The sequence below is a fragment of the Lytechinus pictus genome, chromosome 19 (assembly GCF_037042905.1).
Source record: "Lytechinus pictus isolate F3 Inbred chromosome 19, Lp3.0, whole genome shotgun sequence".
NCBI lineage: Eukaryota > Metazoa > Echinodermata > Echinoidea > Temnopleuroida > Toxopneustidae > Lytechinus > Lytechinus pictus.
In genome coordinates, this window is record NC_087263.1 from 8,543,088 (window position 1) to 8,563,861 (window position 20,774).

A 20,774-nucleotide genomic window follows, 5' to 3' on the forward strand; every position below is an offset into this window, starting at 1 on the left:
ATCATTTTTATTTCATTGAGATGGAATAATTGAGCAATAGACCGTGACAAGCTATATTGATTTTATTTTCGCTGAATTGTCGCATGCTATTGTTGTATGTATAATTGCGAAAGTGTTACATTATAGGAATTTCTTTGTTTCTTTTCTCCAACATTCCCCGCCGAGGCGTAGTTCGGTTTATTCGACGCCTTTAGAATAAAGAGGGATACAATGGATACGTGTTTTTATTAAATAAACATTTAATTTTCACCGACGCTTTCGCAGTTCTATTTTGAGAATGCTATTAAAGAAGTAGCGTGTAAGTAAGCTTATGGTAATCTTTAGTCAAATGAGAAGTAGGCAATGCTTGAGATTTTGAAGGATTTTTTAATATATATATAGATCAATTGTTTAGTTCATGAGTATACCATAGTTTAAGATCGAAACGGAAACGACCAAACGACGGGACCGGATATTATCTGAAAATGAAATCGAAATCAACTGTCATTCATTCCATTTAAGTATGTGTATTTGATTAATTGGCCATCAAGTCTATTTTGGGAAATTATGTACTGTATGTTAAAGACCTAGCATAAAAAAAAAAGAAGTTTTTCAATTCAGAGTGATTAGTCCATTATCAATAACTATTCAAATCATAAACTTTATGAATAAAAAGAACTTGTGAATAAAAAAGAAGATATCCTGAAGAAGGTATCCTCTGGCATCCGCAATGGTTGGGTTTCTACTACCATACCACATTCACACTAAAGAAACCGACTCCAATCCGACCGATGGTTTGTCATTGGAAATAACGTAAATAGATCTGGGCCCCGTCTCACAAAGACTTACGATTGATCTGATCATCTTAAACTATTTGGAAGTTAAACATGGCATGAGTTTTTCTCCAGAAAATTTGCATGAAGTCCTTTGTAAACAAAGAGGAGAAAGCAATGAAAGTATGATTATACATCAAATCTAGAAAATATTTAGAACAAAAATGCATTTTAGATTTTGACGTTACTGGCTTTCCATATTTGTGGTTGATCGCCGTACAATCGTAACTCTTTGTAAAACAGGGCCCTGGTCGATCTGATGTCGGATTTGCTGATGTGACTGGGCATTGGTTGATATACGCGGTTAGATCATGGACCTATTTCGTAATAGGTCCATGGTTAGATAAAGATACAAACCACGAAATGTCATTATCATTTGCAGGTTACATTCCGACGTAATAAACAAAATGATGTGGAATTCGGAAGTCAGATAACTTTCACTTGGTCTGGAGTTTCAGTCACACGCCAGAGCAACGGTTAAAGAGTCAGGCAAGGATGGTTGAATGACCGTCTTGGCAGTATTGGAAAGTCTTTTTTTTTTTTTTTTTTTTTTTTTTTTTTTGGGGGGGGGGTCCAGGGTCCCCTTTCTCCCTTTTCTACGCAAGAGTATGGGTTCCATTCAAAGGAGAAATACGGGAAATTCCCTGGTTGACATGGCTGAGACGGAGGACTGGTAGACCAAAAACATTCTACACGTCCTCCTTGAATTGATTTACATTCTCACACGTGCAAGGGGAAGAGGTGGAGACGGAGGGGGGGGGGGGGGTCGGGCACATGACATATGCTGTGTTGACAAACTTACAACCTATGACATACCGGCTGGGAATTCTATAGTACAATCGCCATCATAAAGTCATTGCCATTGCACTCGTGGCAATGATCTATGGTTTATAGACGATCGGTATAGCTTTCGCAAACTTGATGGAATCGCGAGAAGAAAAAAAGGATGAGAACAATGTTAATCATTTGAAATTAATGAGACTTTGAGAGTTAAACAAAATATAAACTTGGAGTTTACAACTAAATATGTTCTTGTTGTCCCTTCGGGATTTACACTTACGAGATTTCATGACACTTCATAATGGTTGCATGAGAATTCTGTTCATTAATCCAACATCCGTTCATTTCTTGTTTCTTTTCATTGATAAAATGGTTACACTTTGTAATTCCGAAGGTTCGTTAGTCCGAAAACAAAATAAGGTTCGTTTATCATTTCGTTTTCGGACTAATGAACCTTCGGAATTACGAACCTCATTTCGTTTTCGGATTAACGAACCTTCGGAATTACGAACCTCATTTCGTTTTCGGACTAACGAACCTTCGGCATTACGAACCTTATTTCGTTTTCGGATTAACGAACCTTCGGAATTACGAACCTTCGGAATTACGAACCTTCGGAAATACGAACCTTCGGAATAACCGAACCTTCGGAATAACGAAGCTTCGGAATTACGAATGTATGCGGATAAGGTTATTGCAACAAATTGTAGTTTTGTTTAATTTATATTCAACATTTGTTACGAAATTTAATTGATTTGTCTGTATTATCGATTATAATTGAATATGTATTGTTACTTTGATTATATTTTGATAAAATTGTTGAACGGAAATAAAATCTAAATCTAAATCTAACCTACATTACGAATCTGACACGTTTTAGAGAAAATTGGTGTAAAATAGATCATATGGAAATGGAATGGCGGAGGTCCGCGATAATGGGGGCAGCTTTTCACCACGGTTTTGGTAAAATAAATTACGGGATGATTGTTTCCAAATATTTGTCGGTACTTACTGACTGTATATATACACTCCCCTCACCACTGTTTATTCAGTAGCTAAGAAAGTGTCCCTTTTCGATCCTTTGTGCAGATGGAAAAATAAATTTATTCGGAACAAATATTTACAACGTTAGGGTAATTCGTACAAGAATGCGAAGACAACGTGTATGTTTCATCAGCCTGCTTGTATAAAGTTGCGCAAGACTTGCCGATTTTACAAGGGACTCGTGGAAAATGGGGACCTTAAAGAGTTCCTAAATCATTATCGCATTGGCGAATGTTGGAATATGCAAATTATGATTAACGCTATTATCGTTGATCAATACACAGTTTTATCTCAAAGCAAATATTCTCTCAACAAATGAAAGGTATTTAATCTGCACTTTAAAAAAAAGAAGAGTTTACGAATAAACCAAATATAATCCTAGTGTTATATAAATAAACAAAATGGAAACATTCACTCTAACTTGAAAATGTTTAAGTATTACAAGTTACAACACTTAACTACATCCGAAGTGTGTGCTTAACAAAGAATGATTTATATGCTTATAGTACAAGAGGATTCAAGTGCTTCAGAAAATATACGGAACGCCTACCTTTTTTTCACAAGACATTCTTTCTGTGACGTATATCGATAGTACTTAATTAGTAATTAATCTGTGGGGGGATCATTTTTAGATCTTGTCACTTATAACGAGATGGGGAAACAAAGGAAACACAAATTCATCTTATTCATGCCATAAAGGATTTTTTTTTTCTTAACTCGACACTCGACATAAATATGATTTATTGGGCTTATAAAATTGGTATTCATTTCAATAAGCCAGTTCGTAGTTCCTTTCTGCGCATGATCAAAAGATTCTACGCATGATCAGAGGAAGGTCATTTGTACTTAAGTGACATGGTGGTTTAAAATCTAATGAGATAAGCACCAACTTTGATGTCTTGATTATTCATATATTCTTTTGACTGGTTTTCATTTACATCCACAAAAAGCAACAATGCGTCCACGAACGACTGGTATTTCACAGTTTGCCAAGTACATTGTGCAACATTCTATGATATGCATTCAAAGTATAGGAATGCAACAAGTACCTTCATAAAGTGTTCATTGGTGTGCTATTCTAGTCACCTGATCTATTCAATTTCTTCATCCTGCTATGTAAGGCAAGCTTAGGTAATATCTTGCTTTGAAATCTGCCTATCATAATGAAAGAAATGAAAGGTCATTTGACCAAAATTGTCCATGAAGATCTACGAACTGGTCTATTCTCATCATGCTTATTTTGTGTGGTGTGTGATATCCCAAAAACAAGCAATACTAACATATTCCATTGTGTTTTGTTGGTTTTTTTTTTTTTGTTCTAACAGACAGCAAATGTAACTGCAGTTCGTCGGCAGATTACTCAATAAAAAACGCTTTATATAACACGGTTTACTATCTTAACTGATAAACCAACAATATTCATTTTCTAATATTAATTGGTTAAAAGTTTTTAAACTATATGTCAAGACCCTCTTTAAACTCCCGTAACAACCTTTAGTTCATTCTAGTATTAGTTTATACAAAAGTTGAATATGTTGGTTGATTTTTTCTTACTGCGTATAGACTGATTTAATCCAAACCAGACTTAATCGTTAAAATCATTTTTTAGGCCGCCATCAATTTCAAGATTAACCACTCACGATGGCGGTCTCCTTCGTTCTTAATTACATGGTTTTTTTTGGAAATATAAAGTGATATGCTCATCGTTATTTTGTATTCATTATGTACACGTATAATGACTATATAATAGTTTATATTACGGTCTAATGTGTATATTGTCTATGTAAACATATTTTGCATTGACTTATTTTGAACTCAGAAATAAACGCAGACAAACAAACAATAAATCAAACAGATTTTTTTAATGTTATATATCTATTCCTTGTATATTTCACCATTAGATCACTAGCATATTTTAAAACCGTCCGGATTCTTCTTCCGCCATCTTGGATGAACGGGACAGACGTTGCCATGGCAACGTGGGAGAGATACGAAAACAGTGACATCAGAATAGCGCCAGCCAATGAAAACTTTCCATACACCGAAAAGTTCACAGGGTGCGGTTTACCCGGGAGATACATCAGCTTGACACCCGGTTACATAAGTAACCGGAAAGTAGGATCAAATGCTCTTCATAATATATATGGGACGCCCAATAAGGTAGGTGAAATTATGTTGTTTATGTGGAATGTTATTCGGGGGGGGGGGTGCAGTGTAGTATGTTAACATTTAATATTTACATCACAATAATAAGGCAGCTGCAAAGTTCCCTAGACTTGATAGATTGAAATTAAAATAAAAGAGTTGAATTATTTCGAATTTATTTTTTCCTCGAATAATATACATCTTTATCGTGGGCTGTATACAGATTTCTAAAACAGGATATTCCTAAATTATTTACTCTGAACATTTTTTTTTAATCCACATGGATGATGATGGTAATGATTCAATTACTTCACCTGAAAAAAAATCAGCCCCCCCCCCCTCCTCAGAAATTTTCAAAATGTATTTTTCTTATGCCAATGTTCCATTTAATCAGCGCTGGAAATTGTACAACACAACATATCCTTCAATCTCATTTTGAAAATACAATCAAGTACACCATCAAAATCATGTCGACTGCTTCGCTCTCTCGCCTGTATTCTCTTGCAAATTTTCGTAGTAGTCCCCGACCCGACTGTGTACGGCCCTTGATTTCTTTAATATCAGAAAAGGCGAATTTTACCATCGATATCTCGTATTGATAATGAAATAAAGTAAAGTGCTAAGAAATAAATGTAACCATTATTATTACTGTCGTCATTATTATCATTTAAAAAAATCATCATTATTATCAATATCATTATTATCATTCTATTTATTATTATTATTAGTATTAGTATTATTAGTATTGTTATTGTTATTATCATTATTATTATTATTATCATCATCATCATTATTATTATTATCATTATCATCACTAATATTATCGTTACTCGTATCTTCTCTCATAATTCTCATAAAGTATTTTGTATTTCTTTGAAGTATTTTATAAACGCCACAATCAGCCCTTGTTTCGGCGTCTTGAATAACATGCTTTTACAGTTACACCAACGAAACCGACTCCGTCATTGGAAATAATGTAAAAGTCGCTTAGTCTGCAGGCACAGACCCTGTTAAAAAGTTTTATTAACCAGTGGGCCTTGACACAAGACTAGCATAAATGCTAATTGGAGGTTCTGTCCACAGGCAAGTCAGTGCCATGCACACAGTAAAAAAATAGCACGTTGTTTAAGCGTGTCACTCTAACAACAGGTTGTTTAAGCTTTTTTGTAATTGTTTAAACTTTTCAAACAACTTGTTTAAAAAGTTTAAACAGCTGTTTAAACAGTTTAAACAGCTGTTTAAAAAGTTTAAACAGTAGTTGTCAGAGTGACAGGCTTATACAACGTGCTTAAAATTTTAAACAACGTTTTTACAGTGCAGGGACTTTAACATGTTTAAGTTGCATATTCAGACCACTTCTTTCAAGGATCTGCACAGATAAAATATATTTACAGATTAAATATGAAATGCTCTTTTTTTTCGTAACCTCTCATGTCTGTCTTATTTTCATAGGTGATAGTACACGAATGGGGTCACTTCAGATGGGGCTTATTCGACGAGTATCCTCGCTATAACAGCTTCTACTACGATGTAGATGCCAAAAGAGTTGAAGCAACAAGATGTGTACTATCAATTCCAGGTAAGTTGGACTACATGGCCCGTGTTCTGAAGTCGGTTTAATTGAAACTCTGGTTTTAAGTTGTGCTTTTAACTATAAGAAGGCAGTTCAATGTATCAGCTCATTTGACTCCAAAAACATTATTAACTGCCTGGAAAGGATAAGTATGACAGTCGTCATAATTAGTAAAGAGCACAGTAAACATAAGAAGCATTCACTGTAAACAAAATTTTGAAACGTTTGGCTTCCCATAATTTTAGCACAGAGTTAGACCATGGCCTAAGTTAAACCTGACTTCAGAATACGAGCCCATAACTCCATGAACAAAACAATTAGATATTTAGTCAGCTAATATGTCATATTATTAGTACTATATTTTCAGTCAGAAATAGCAATGTTCTAGCTAATGTGAAAAGAAAGCATTCAAATATGACTTTAAAAAACAGTTACAGCCATCTGACCCTTTAATTTTAATAGAGATTTTAGATATAGTTAAAATCACTGACGGATCCAAGGGGGGGGGGGGGGCACAGCCGGCCCACCCCCCCCCCCCCCTTTGAGAGGCACAATTAAAATTTGTAATTAAAAAATGCCGTTAAAACAAAAATGTGCTCCCTCCCCCTTTTGAAAAGTGAATACTTTTTTTTCTTTCTTTTTTTTTGCTTGTCAAATTTTCCCTCGGGAAAATGTACCCCCCTCTCGAAAATCCTGGATCCGCCCCTGGTTTAGATTATTGGATCGAGTTCCCCTGGTTATAGTATGACCATGTCATTGGTATGACGAATTAGGGAACTAATATGGGGTGGGGGTGCGTGTCAAATATTTCCAGAAGGAGCGATTTAAAAAAAAACAGAAACTGGTAGGGGGTAAAATTCATTCTTAAATGTAAATGTGAATGTTTTTCACAAAGGGCAGATACATAACTATTGAGAATGCAAAAAACAGTAACTGTTTGAGTTTGACTAAAAACCATCATTTGATTCAAACTTATATTTTCAGGTTTGGTAAGGCATTAATAATTAGTGTATGCTTGCTTACAAGCAAACATGCTTCCTTAGTAATCCATTTTAAAAGGTTCACTTTTCTGTGAAAAAGAGCAATAGATCAAATCATAAACTATTTCAAATTGACGACGGAACTCACCGTATTATGACTGTAATTTTGACAGTCCCATGTCCAGCCCCATGTCTTATAACGGTGAGTATCCTTCGTCGGCGTCCGAGTCATGTTATCGCGCACTTATCACATCGTTAAAATACCGCGCTAATCAAACCGAAGTTTATTTAATTCATTATCAGGTGTGGCGTTGGTTTGATAAAATCAGCAAGTCGGAATGAACATACAGTATTTATTTGCAAACGTACAGGCCTATACCGGAGCCTCGTTCTCGAGCTGTCACAATGTTTCGGCGATGTATGCTCCAAACGAAGTTGTAACTACACCACTGGCGTAAATCCGTGTTGAGGGGTGGGGGGGATGACTGAAATATTTTGGCATTTTTTTTGCATTCATGTTTTTAGATATGCAAGGAATTGTAATTGATATGTCCACAATGGCGTACCGTGGGTCACGGTATTGTGGGGGCACCAGCAAAATTTTTGAATCACTGAGTGAGCGTGCGAAGCGCGCTCAGTTGCTAGTTATTCTGACCTAATAGAGACATTTTAAGGACAATGTCATTGAACGGATATGTATCTCACTGATCAAATAATGCGAGCGCGAAGCGCGAGCTGAATTTTTTTATATTCACACCTAAAAAGGGACATTATAATCAAATTTGCGTAATCATGATAGTTATCTGTCTCGCTAAACAATGCGAGCGCGAAGCGCGAGCTGAAATTTTCGTATAATTTGACCCCATGCAGCAAACAGCGAGATTTTAAGGAATATATTTTAGGAATCCATTAAGAGTATGCATATCTCACCATAGTCATCTAATGCGAGTGCCAAGCGCTTGCTGATTTTATTAGAATTACATCTGAACACATGAAACACTTTTTGTAGTCATTGCAATCATGATTATCATACGCACCTCACTAATCAAATATTGCGAGCGTGAAGCGTGAGCAGAAAATTTAGATAAGTTAGATAATTCAGACCTGAAGTGGGGCATTCTAAGGTTTCTTTGTAGGAATTAACTTGGACCATACGTATTTCATTAACCAAATGATGCGAGTGCGAAGCGCGAGCTGAAAATTTTTGATATTCAGATCAGAAAAAGGGACATTTTAAGGACTGATTTTAGGAATTCATGAAGAGCAGACATATCTCACCAATCCACTAATGCGAACGTAATCACGGACAGGAAATGTTTTTATATATACGAAGACCTTAACATGGGGCAATCACTTTTTGAGTTATGTAAAAGAAGCATAGGCCTATGTCACTACATAAAACAATGATAACTCAAGTGCTAGGAAATATATTTGGTTTATATTGACTTGAAAACGGGATGTTTTAGTACAACAGGATTATATATCTCGTTGAACAGACAATGCGAGCACCAGGAACAATGAAGACGTAGGCCCTGGGCAAATTATGTTTCATAAAGTTATGATAAAAATGTTTCTTATGTAATGTAACATAACATAATTATAATATGATATAACATTATAATGAATAATACTTTCTTCTTTCCCACTACGTTTCTTTTCCTTTCTCCCTCTTTTCTCTTTTTCCCCATTTCCCCGGGGTTTTTTTGTCAGCCGATGGGGGGAGCATGTGCCTCCCATGCCCCCCCCCCCCCCGTAGTTACGCCACTGTATGTCCATATGGCAAATACCCCTCCAATAGTATTATCTTTTACCCCATGATGGTTTAATGATTTTATTAGAGATTACATTCAAAAATTTTTGACATTCCATCTTAATCCCTTCCCAAAGACCCCAACATTGATGAATTGGAAGAAACGGGGGTTTCTCTTCAATGTTATAATAAGGACATAAGTATTTCGTTTGGAAATGGTGAACTGGCTCTTTATTTGCATTTTATGATTCAATAATATTGTTTTATTTGTTAAGCGGTATTTTAGGAAGAATTTTCACCAATAAAACAATTATCTCTTGTGATTTTTTTAAATTTCTTTCGTAAAAAGTGGGGGGGGGATGATTGTACAGGCCATCCCCCCCTCCTCGAAAAGTGGGGGGGATATATCCCCCCCATCCCCCCCGGGATTTACGCCAGTGAACTACACTGTTAAAAAACCCTGATTTTACAGAAAATAAAAAGAAGATTTTGCAGAAAGCAATAACAGAATCATTCTGTAAATTCATAAAACAAGAATTGTTCTGCAATTTAACAGAACAGGTCTGTTTAAAAAGGGGAAAAGGGTGTTTTATTAAAGGAAATTTGTAAGGTTCCATTCACCAAATACCAATAAGATCACGCAATCTGGTAAGATTACAGGTGTTCTCGAGACTCTGCTGCAGGAACTTCGTTTATTTTTTATAAATTTTTTAACAGTGTAACTCTTTATATACGGGTACATTCAAGTATGTAATATATGTTTTATTCAGTTTTATGTCCATTTATGAATCAATGAATTTGTTATCCGATGCAATAATAACAATTTCAAAAGTTTATAGCCAATTAGTTACAAATACCCAACAAAAACAAGGATCATAGAAACTAGAAAATAGCATGAATGCTAGTCAAGTCTGGTCCCCTGTCGTTTAGGCAAGTAAATGAACAATTTATTATATATTGTGAATCTACTAAATATAGCCTGTAATACATGTATATGTTTTTATTTTTGCTATATTTATGTTAAGAATTATTCCACGTGACATCGCTTATCAAATAAATAGATAAACAAATAAATGAATAAATAATTAAATAAACAAATGAATGAATAAAAAAGAAAGAAATAAATGAATAATTTGATAAATAAATAATTTATTACAAAAATGAATGAATAAAAAAGAAAGAAATAAATGAATAATTTGATAAATAAATAATTTATTACAAAAATGAATGAATAAAAAATAAATAAAAAAATGAATAAATAAATAAATAAACTTAACCGAGCCCAATTCTATTCATCACAGGTGAAATACGGAACATGCATACTCAAAAGGAATGCAACAGTGACGAAGATTATAACAGTGATCTCTTGCCCGACCCATCAGTGTGTAGATTCTATGATGATATGAATGCCAAGACCTACAGCGCATCCATCATGTATAAGCAATACTTATCCAATGTAAGTGCCCCCTCTACAATGCTCTAAAATTTACCATGTTGGAATTTGAAAAGACGCAGTGAACTGAAAGGACTGTCGTAAATGAATTATGTGTCATTTGTTTTGCTTCATAGAAATGTTTAGTTCTTAATTTATTCGTTACTAAAATTGAATTTAATTTTAACATAAAAATTATGTACATTCTTTAAAAAAGTATATATTAAAAAGATAGATAAGACAACAGTGGTCCTAGTTTTATATATCTTAATAGAAAGTGTACCATAACAACACATTTTGAGATTAATTGATAAAATAAATCAAATCAATTTCACTTTATTAATAGTATGTAGATCGCGTGGTAAAGACTTAATGCATTTTCAGTTCTCTAAATTGATTTAGTTTATATTTTAGTTTTAGTACTATGTATTTATACAGTGTTAATTTCGACCCTATTATGACAAAACATAGCTCTACTATTAAAGTCCACCGACTTAAATCCTTTTCTTTTCTCAGAACGAACAATTTTGCGATGATCCTACTCGCCCCGGAGTCCCTGATTCGGTAGCACATAATCCCATGGCACCAAATGAACAAAACAACAAATGTGGTCAGCGAAGTGCATGGGAGGTAAGCTTCAAGACTATTATTATTATTAATCAATATTCATGATTACAATAAATGAAGTAAGAAACAAGTGAATACATTAATGAATTGATAACTAAATAGATTCATAAATGAACAAACAAAATAATGAATAAATAAAGGAATATGTTAATTTCTTAAGTAAATAGATAAATAAATACATAAAGAAATGAATGATTAAATGCGCAAATGAATATATAAATAAAGGAATAGATGGATGAATAAAGAAATAGATAAATAAATAAGTAAAGAAAAAAAAATGAATAAATAAATCAATCAATCAATTAAATAAATAAGATAAATGAGTACAGAAGTTGAAATTTCGATTGACTCAAACCATCACATATTAAGGTGATTATGGATTTTGAAAGTGTTAATTTTTGTGACGTCATATGTTAGAGGTGACATGAATTCTATAACATGCCATTTTGTTGAAAAAAAAAGCAAACGAAAAAAGTTTTTATGACAGATTTTACGGGGAGGGGGTCAAAATGACCCCCAGTTAACTATGGGGTAAACCTTTTAGACAATGTTTTATGCCATATGGTAGTACGTCCGACGCCATTGTTTTACATGATTGATAATTTGCTTCTGTGTATTATATGAATCATACTACTATTAAACTCTGGCTTAAAGATGAGGGACTTGGCCATGGACTCCCAAAACTTCCACCACTAAGAAAAAAAGGGGAGAAAAGAAAGAAAAGTAAAAGAAAAGGCGTGAGATGTACTACTTTCTTTTCTGAATATAATTTCAATATCTGTTAGGAAATACGATTTGTGTAAAGAGGTATTTTTTTTTTCTTTTTTGCTCGCTCGCTTCAATCGCATATTAAAATATATTTTGCCCCGGCCATACATGCCATACCCCAAGACCGGCCTGCTCAAAAACGGTTTCGCTCATTATGCTATTGCCATCAGTGCTTACTACTCATTTTAAAAAATCACCTCTTCTTTCTTTCTTTTTTATTACAGGTATTGCGCGCCCATCCTGATTTCGAGGACACGGATAGTCTCGACCCTAGACCCGTTCCAAGCACAGACCCTGAATTTATCATAATACGCCAGAAGCTTCAGACTACCACTGTTCTCGTACTGGATATATCTGGTAGTATGGGAGGAGAAAGGCTAGTTCTTCTGCAACAGGTTGGTATAATTGAATCTCGGCAACCCATGGATTACAAAATCTTGATATTTTTTGTTAAACCCTATATGAAAAGCTTTGACAAAAATTCCATAATGTAAATTACCGAACATTACATTTTAAAAAGTGCAGTGGTCTTTTTATCTGTTCAACAATGAAAATTAAAAAGTCGATTCATTAGGCACTCTGAGCTGTGTTCAGTCAACAGCCATCATGTCAATGTTTGCAACAACAAAAAAGTGATACTCGTGTCCTTTGGCTATAGTCCGGTCTGTTAGCGTCAAAAATGCACTACTTGTGGACACGGTGGACAAAAGCATGATTTTTTCTCCAGACCTTTGTTTATGTATAAGAATTAAAAATGGGGTATGCTCCAAAAAATCTGGCTGCAGGAACAGTGAAAAAATGGGTGAAAATGTCAGAATTTATGAGTTTAAATTGGTCTGATATATAGACTAGCGCTAGTGCAAAACTCAATAGCAGTGCATTATTTTGAATTGGATTAGTTCTTGAATTCAAACCCTTTTTGAACAGATCTTCTGTTTGTCCTCGCATCTCAATGCACCAAATATCTGAATGCAGATGCTAACCAAGCCCAAGGGTGGCGGTGGAGGGGGTTGAATGTTGGTGTGTATGTACATATTTTGGTCTTGGGGTAAAGATGTGCAATACATATTTTTTGCATGTGTTGGAAATTGTGTTGCCATGGTAACAGTGTATTATGGCAAAAATAAGGTAAAAATCTTGCAGTTAGAACTACTTCCTCTGTTTTCATCCGATTCTCATGAAATTGGCGCACACATTGGTCTTGAGGTGAAGATGTCTAAGACACATATTTGTGTGTCTTTCAGAAATCTTGTTGCCATGGTAACAACATATCATTTGGTGAAAATTGGGAAAAAAACTTACAATTCAAACTGCTTCATCAGTTTTCTATCAATTCTCATGAAATTTGGCACACACATTGGTATTGAAGTAAAGATGTACAAGGCACTTTTTGTGTGTGTTTCAGAAATTGTGTTGCCATGGGAACAACATATCATATGGCAAAATTTAGGTAAAAACCTTGCATTTGAACTACTTCATCAGTTTTTTTGTTTTGAACCAATTCTCATGAAATAATTATGGCTCACACATTGGCCTTGAGGTAAAGATGTGCAAGAATCTTTTTTTTGTGCATTTGTCAGAGAGTGCATTGCCAGGGTAGCCACATATAGCCAGAAATATGGGGAAAACTCATTGTGGATCAATCTACTTCTCAGTTTTCAGGCTGTGCTCATAAAAGTTGACACAAATATTAATTTTGTGTAAAGATTCATATTCAGTGGTAAAAGGGAATCCAGCCTTGGTCATAATGTTGTGTGCATGGAAAAGGAGAAAAATAAGAATGGTGAAAGTTTGAAAGAAATCGGACAAGCAAAATAAAGTTATGGCTGCTTTAAAATTAAGATCCCTAACGCTACAAGTATGTAGAATTCAAATTGGCAACTGGGTAAGTAAATTATGACAAGGGGTGAGGCCGCAAGGACAACTTTCCCATAAGACTAGTACTTAATTATTAGGATTTTTGGTTTTCTCCTAAATCCCTATTCCATTGGGGCTGTAATATAAACCCGGTAGTATAATGTTTTATGTCCTCATGAGCGAGATATAATTTGAAGTAAAACTTTTGAAAAAAAAAAGATTTTAGCCAATTAATTATTCCAGTACGTGGAAGAGTGGTGGTGCCATGAGCCTAATTACATCAGGAGGGCAAAAGATATTCGTTCGACCCAACCCATTCGAATTTTTTAAATTTGATATTGCTGATTGACAAAAGTGTATGAATATGATTCAAAATCTAACACTGATTCTAGAAATGGTAACTACTGAACTTCCTTTGCCCAAATTGGGAAGATATATCAATGATTTGGAACTAATTTTTGACTGGCGGAAGAATTGGGGCTATTTTACTGTTTCAGTTGATGAATTTGATCCCATCATAGTTATCTTCATAAATGACGATTTATTTTTAAAATGAGCTGGCTACGATACCCTTCTCTGGTCAGATATGGAATGTCAGATATATATCCTATCCTAAGGTAGTAAACATTCGACCCTCTAATTTCACATTTATTTTTTATGAATTTTTCTTAAGGGCCATTTTAACACACAAGTCTATGGGGAATGTTTTACGCGCGTGAGACCTGGTCCTTGCCTTACATCACTATGACATCACATATGCGGTCAATTTAAAGTCTTCATAGGTATAGTGATTACCAATGTTGACAACTTTTATATATTCACAACTTTCTTATGGTTTGTCCGATATTGTTCAAACTTTGACCTATAAACGTGTCTGATTTTTCATTTTCCTCTAAAACAAGTGTTTATTTGGGTTGGATACCCCTTTATAACGTCATATAATAGCGCAGGGTATTAATCACCTTCAATAATACTTATAGATTCTTTTGGGGGGGCGGAGAAGGTCCTTAAAAACTGACAACATAAAAATACAGAATGTTAAAGGTCATGACCATTAGGAACTTAAACACTCTAAAAAAAAACACCCCTTCCATTTTTTTTTTTTGGGGGGGGGGGCTTTAGAAAATTGCCACATAAAGAGTAAAAGGAAATTATTACGACTAGGAACTTAACCCCCCACCCCCCAAAAAAGGGGGGGGGGGGAGAAAAATCCTTTACACTTCAGCGTATTAATTTAAAGCCTAAAACATTCTGCTTAAAAAAAAAATTGTTTCCGGTGTCCAATTAATCAATGTTTTATTTATCTTCTTCTACTCAGTCTTTGTTCATTTCAGTTCCTACTCTGACTGTCTTTCATCACTCTTTGCACTTTTGAGCTTTACCATACCTTCTTGTTTTGTTTCCTCTCTTCCCCCCCCCCTCTTTGTCTCCCTTTCTAAGTAAAATTTTTTTGCTATTTTAATTCATTATTATCTAGCAAAAATTATTCCATCTTGAATGCTTACACCGACACCGAAATATAATACCATGACATTTATTATTTTTTTTCTTCATAATCTTTTAAACTCCATTTTGGCTACACTCTGTCGATACTAGTAGCAATATTTAATTTCTAGTTTAAAGAATTGAAGAAATGACTGTCATGATATTATATTTTGGTAAAGGTACATCAAATTCATATTAACAAGGTTGCAGCATTCAGAATGGAATAACTGTTGCTTGACAAAAATGGATGTAGTTATTTTCCGAAAATCCTCTGTGAAAATTTTTAGTTTTATATTATATCACTGAGTTTTCCCATTGCTGCAGTTACCACCATCTGAAAGGGATATGACTAGAATATAATTATATGTAGAGAAATAAAAGTTTCTCTACATATAATTATATTCTAGTCATATCCCTTATAAGTTTGTCTTTACTCCAATGGAAAATTATTTGCATTTGTTTTTATGACAGTCAGAGTTTGCATCCAACAATTTTGCTACTGAAACATAATATTTATTTTTTGACAATGGGAGATGTATGATATATAAAGCAGGGGCTATCACAGAAATATACTGAAGAAAATTAAATGAAAGAAAATATAAGGCTAAAATCTATTGTGCACATATGTATATTTTTAATATGGTATGTTATTGAGCCATGGATTTGCAAGTGAATTTCTAAAACAAGTGCAGAGATTTTTGTATATATTTATATTTCTATAATTAGTTGCACGATTAAAGGTACACTTTAAAATATGTCCGAAAAAATATACTTGGATAGAGAGATGAAACAGAAGGAGATGGTATGGTGAAGCTCAAAATCAAGAGTGGTGTGAAAGTTAAAAAGAAAGAGTAGGAACGGAATATGAATATGAACAAAAGACTGAGTAGGATAATATAAATAAACAATGGTTAATTGGGTACCGTAAACATTTTTTTTATCAAATGAGAATGCATTAAACTTCAAATGAATGGTCTGAAGTGCAAAGGACTCTTCTTACCTTTTAAGGGGGGGGGGGCATTTTCTGCTCAAAAATATATCAGCCCCCTATTTTTTCGGGGGGGTGGTTCAGTTCCTAGTCATAATCCTTTAACTTTTAACTTTTATGAGGTCATTTTCTAAAGACCCTCCCCCCCCCCCAAAAAAAAGAGCAATGTCTAGCTTTAAAAATGCAAAGACACCTGAGGGGCAAAGGTGTAGGTAGACTGGTTTGAGCATGGGGAGGTAGAACTAAAAGTGGTATGGGGAGGGGTGCACATCTTGGGGAGGTGGAACTAAGGTTTGGAAAATCAGCTGTTGAAAGTAGAAAGGGTACACATTTTGTTTTGCTTGCCAGTGTTGGAACTCCTCTGCCTCAGCGGAAGGTTTCACATTCACCCAGTGTACCTCCAGCCTATGCCCTTGAGGGGATGCATATTTTAAGAGTGTTTATCATGTTTATGTTTTTAATGGCCACCGCCTTTAACCTTCTTTATTTCGATGTCAGATTTTAAGGACCAATCCCGCCCCTCCCCCCAAAACCTAGAAATATTAATGAAGGTGATTAGTACCCCCACACTCTGGCGTGAACATTTTAATGCAGAGAAGACATTTAGAACTTAATATGAATCTTTACCCCAAGATGAATATTTCTTCCAACTTTTATGAGCACTGACTAAAAACAGGGGAAGTAGTTTGATCCACAATGGGTTTTCCTGCATTTCTGGCAATCATATGTGGCTACCCTGGCAATGCACTCTCTGACAAATGCAAAAAAAAAAGGTTCTTGCACATCTTTACCACAAGGCCAATGTGTGAGCCAAATTTCACGAGAATTGGTTCAAAACTGATGAAGTAGTTCAAATTGCAAGTTTTTTACCTAAATTTTGCCATATGATATGTTGTTCCCATGGCAACACAATTTCTGAAACACACACAAAAAGTGCCTTGTACATCTTTACTTCAATACCAATGTGTGTGCCAAATTTCATGAGAATTGATAGAAAACTGATGAAGCAGTTTGAATTGTAAGTTTTTTTCCCAATTTTCACCATATAATGTGTTGTTACCATGGCAACAAGATTTCTGAAAGACACACAAATATGTGTCTTAGACATCCTCACCTCAAGACCAATGTGTGTGCCACATTTCATGACAATCGGTTAAAAACAGAGGAAGTAGTTCTAACTGCAAGATTTTTACCTTATTTTTGCCATAATACACTGTTACCATGGCAACACCATTTCCAACACATGCAAAAAATGTGTTTTGCACATCTTTACCCCAAGACCAAAATATGTACATACACACCAACATTCAACCCCCTCCACCGCCACCCTTGGGCTTGGTTAGCATCTGCATTCAGATATTTGGTGCATTGAGATGCGGGGACAAACAGAACATCTGTTCAAAACGGGTCCGAATCCAAGAACTAATCCAATTCAAAATAATGCACTGCTATTGAGTTTTGCACTAGCGCTAGTCTATATATCAGACCAATCTAAACTCATAAATTCTGATATTTTCACCCATTTTTTCTGTTCCTGCAGCCAGATTTTTTGGAGCATACCCCATTCTTAATTCTTATACATAAACAAAGGTCTGGAGAAAAAATCACGCTTTTGTCCACCGTGTCCACATAATTTCGCTAACAGACCAGACTACTAGGGGTTCATCTGCAGTAGCCACTCTCCACCCAGGTGTTGTAAATAGGTACCCGGTCGGAATGAATTCGTGGAATGCTCGAGCATCCTGCGCCCGATCGGGGTAGCCGGACGGACTAAATCTGGGGGTAATTGTATGAGCACTTAGAAACGTTGCATTAAGTGCTATGCAAGTGTTGCATATTTATATTACTATTATCAGACTACTCTGGCAGTTACTACAGATTCCTTAGGAGGAATATTGAGACGTTTAATATTGCTCTTTTTCATTTTCTGTTTCCTGTTTATTTCTTTAAATATACTTTTAATTGGATATATACTCAAGATGTCAGCCTGCATCATATTGGTTTTTTTTTTTTTTTTTTTGGGGGGGGGGGGGTGGGGTATGCTATTCATACGGATATTTTTATAAAAGGCTGCGCTCTACAAGGTCCGCCTTTTGGCAGCCTTCTACATTCACAGCCTCTTTGTATCTTGATTATAATGTAAATATAAATTTTCTTTGTTTTATATATCAAGATGTACGAAACAAAATATTTTGTAAATGTTGGAAATGGGAAATAAACGAACTGATGATAATGATTCTCACCCTAAATTTGTCTCCACAATATTCCCATCTCCACGAAGGCTGCTGCTAACATCATAGAGAACATCCTTCCTCTTGGAGCCCGTCTCGGCATCATCGCCTTCAACGAGTACGCAACCGTGCTCCACAGCATCGTCGAGATCGATTCCCAACAGAGGAGGGAGTCGTTGTTGAGGAGCTTACCGAGGTCGGCGAGTGGGAGAACGAGCATCGGAAGAGGTAAGGCACATTTGCTGGGGCGTCGTGGTCTAGTGGTTATGACTATCATCTTTCAATCTGAAGGACGTGGGTTCGATTTCCAGCCATGGCGTGTTTTCCTTCATTAAGAAATTTACCCATATGTGCTGCACTCAACCCAGGTGAGGTGAATGGGTACTCGGTAATAATAGCAGCACTTTGTATCCTCGGGCAGAAAGCGCTTAATACATCCATTTATTATTATTATCATTATCATTATATGAAGGTCATTGAATATCTCTCCGTAATTCTAGGTACATTGGGAAATTGTTGCAATAAATCTTAGTACCATATTATGGTAAATATATGGTAAATATACTTGGAATCTTAATAATCCAAATAAACTATCACAAAATTAAATTTTCGTCTGTAGAAATATAGAAAAATACCTTTGCTCGCTGGCGCTCGCTTCGCTCACTCGCAACGTTTTTATATATTTTTTGCTTAAAAGCCAGATTTGGCCCCTCAAATTCTGGCTCATTATGGCACTGATCAAATCTAAATAAGAAGCTTCGGCTTTTTTTTATCAGTAATGATCCATTTACGTCGGACTCTAATGAATTACTTAATTAGATGGGAAAGTTTATTAATAGTTGTCAGCTTCTGATAACCATCCCCCAAAATCAGGGGCGGATCCAGGATTTTACAAAAGGGGGGGCTAATTTTTCGGGGGAAAAATTTGACAAGTCCCAAAAAAGAAAAAGATTTTCAACCACAAACAAATGATATTTCGTACCCGAAAAAAAATTGACAAGCAAAAAAAAAAGGTCTTCAATTTCAAAATAGGGGGCACACTTCTGTTTTAATGGCATTTTTACATTACAAATTTTTATTTTGCTTCTCAAAAGGGGGGAGGGCAGATGGATCCTGGATCCGCGCCTACCCAAAATGTATTGAAATTCATTGGCGTTTTGGGGGGGCAGAAAGTCAATTTAAGGGGATATATAAACAAAGGAATAGAACAATCAAGTAAATGCAACAAATCTCTATATACCACGTTAAATGCGAGTAAAGGTGTATAGTTTTAAACATGTCATATTTTACCTTCCTCATTATCAATAGGGGTCGAATTGGCAGTGCGAGAACTCCGGGAATTCGAGAATGACCCAGCCGGAAGTACTCTTATTGTGATCACGGACGGGGAGCAGAACGCTCATCCCTACATTAAAGATGTCTTACACGAGGTAGAATTATAAATCATTAGCCTGTTAACTACCGAATTCTGTGATTCCCATAAGCTATAAGCAAGGATTTTCAGGTTCCAGTAGGCAATCGGTTAATTATTCTCTTTATATCATGTCTTTTCAATACCACATGAATTTGAAAGGAGAATTAATTGGAAAATTTTATGATCATTACACATAGTCTTAATAATGTTCCAAGATCTTCAGCTATTTACACTTCAAAAAAAATGTTGCAGTAAGGATGGTTTTCAATTTCTTGGGCCAAAGAATGGATGTGAACAGGTGGAGTTTCATGAAGCTGTTCGTAAGTTAAGAACGAGTGGTGAGCCTTTCTTTACGCTCCAAATAATCACCAATGACCATTAATGGTGAGTATCATTTGCCACAAGGCAATGATCACCAGTCGTTCTTAAAGTCACACTTAAATACGAACAGTTTTATGAAACGGCCCCCGAAATTTCATGATCAGATAATCACTTGATGAATAATCAATGATAATTAATTCATAATTAAACAAAGAAGTTTGAAATCATACTCTCGATTTAACCGTCGAATTCTTCATGTTTTTTTGTGTGTAAACTTTAAAACTATGTGTGACTATTTTCAATTTTCGGTAATTTATAGCCTTTAAATCTTTAATACGTTGAGTTAATAATTGACGAATTGCATGTAAGTCAATCAATAAGTCAGTCAGTCGATAAATCAATCAATTTTCTTCTGCATGAAATTCATCAACATTTAGCTGCACTACCCAGGTGAAGTAAACGGATACCCGAAACAATTATACATTGAAAATAAAAAAAATCGCGAAACGCTTGAGAGGTATTGGAAGTTAAGGAGGGCAATGATTCCCAAAGCACCGTGGAAGAATA

At 35.2% G+C, this 20,774-nt stretch overlaps 1 protein-coding gene across 1 annotated transcript in view; it reads left to right on the forward strand.

The window, feature by feature from the left end:
• LOC129283187 (calcium-activated chloride channel regulator 4A-like) overlaps positions 1-20,774 on the forward strand; it is a 59,230-nt gene that overhangs the window by 25,403 nt on the left and 13,053 nt on the right. Inside the window, exons 2-8 of the mRNA XM_054919022.2 lie at positions 4,538-4,796; positions 6,234-6,360; positions 10,386-10,540; positions 11,033-11,146; positions 12,136-12,306; positions 18,523-18,700; positions 19,781-19,902. Coding sequence (XP_054774997.2) covers positions 4,538-4,796; positions 6,234-6,360; positions 10,386-10,540; positions 11,033-11,146; positions 12,136-12,306; positions 18,523-18,700; positions 19,781-19,902 — 1,126 coding nt within the window. The remainder of the gene's footprint in view (positions 1-4,537; positions 4,797-6,233; positions 6,361-10,385; positions 10,541-11,032; positions 11,147-12,135; positions 12,307-18,522; positions 18,701-19,780; positions 19,903-20,774) is intronic.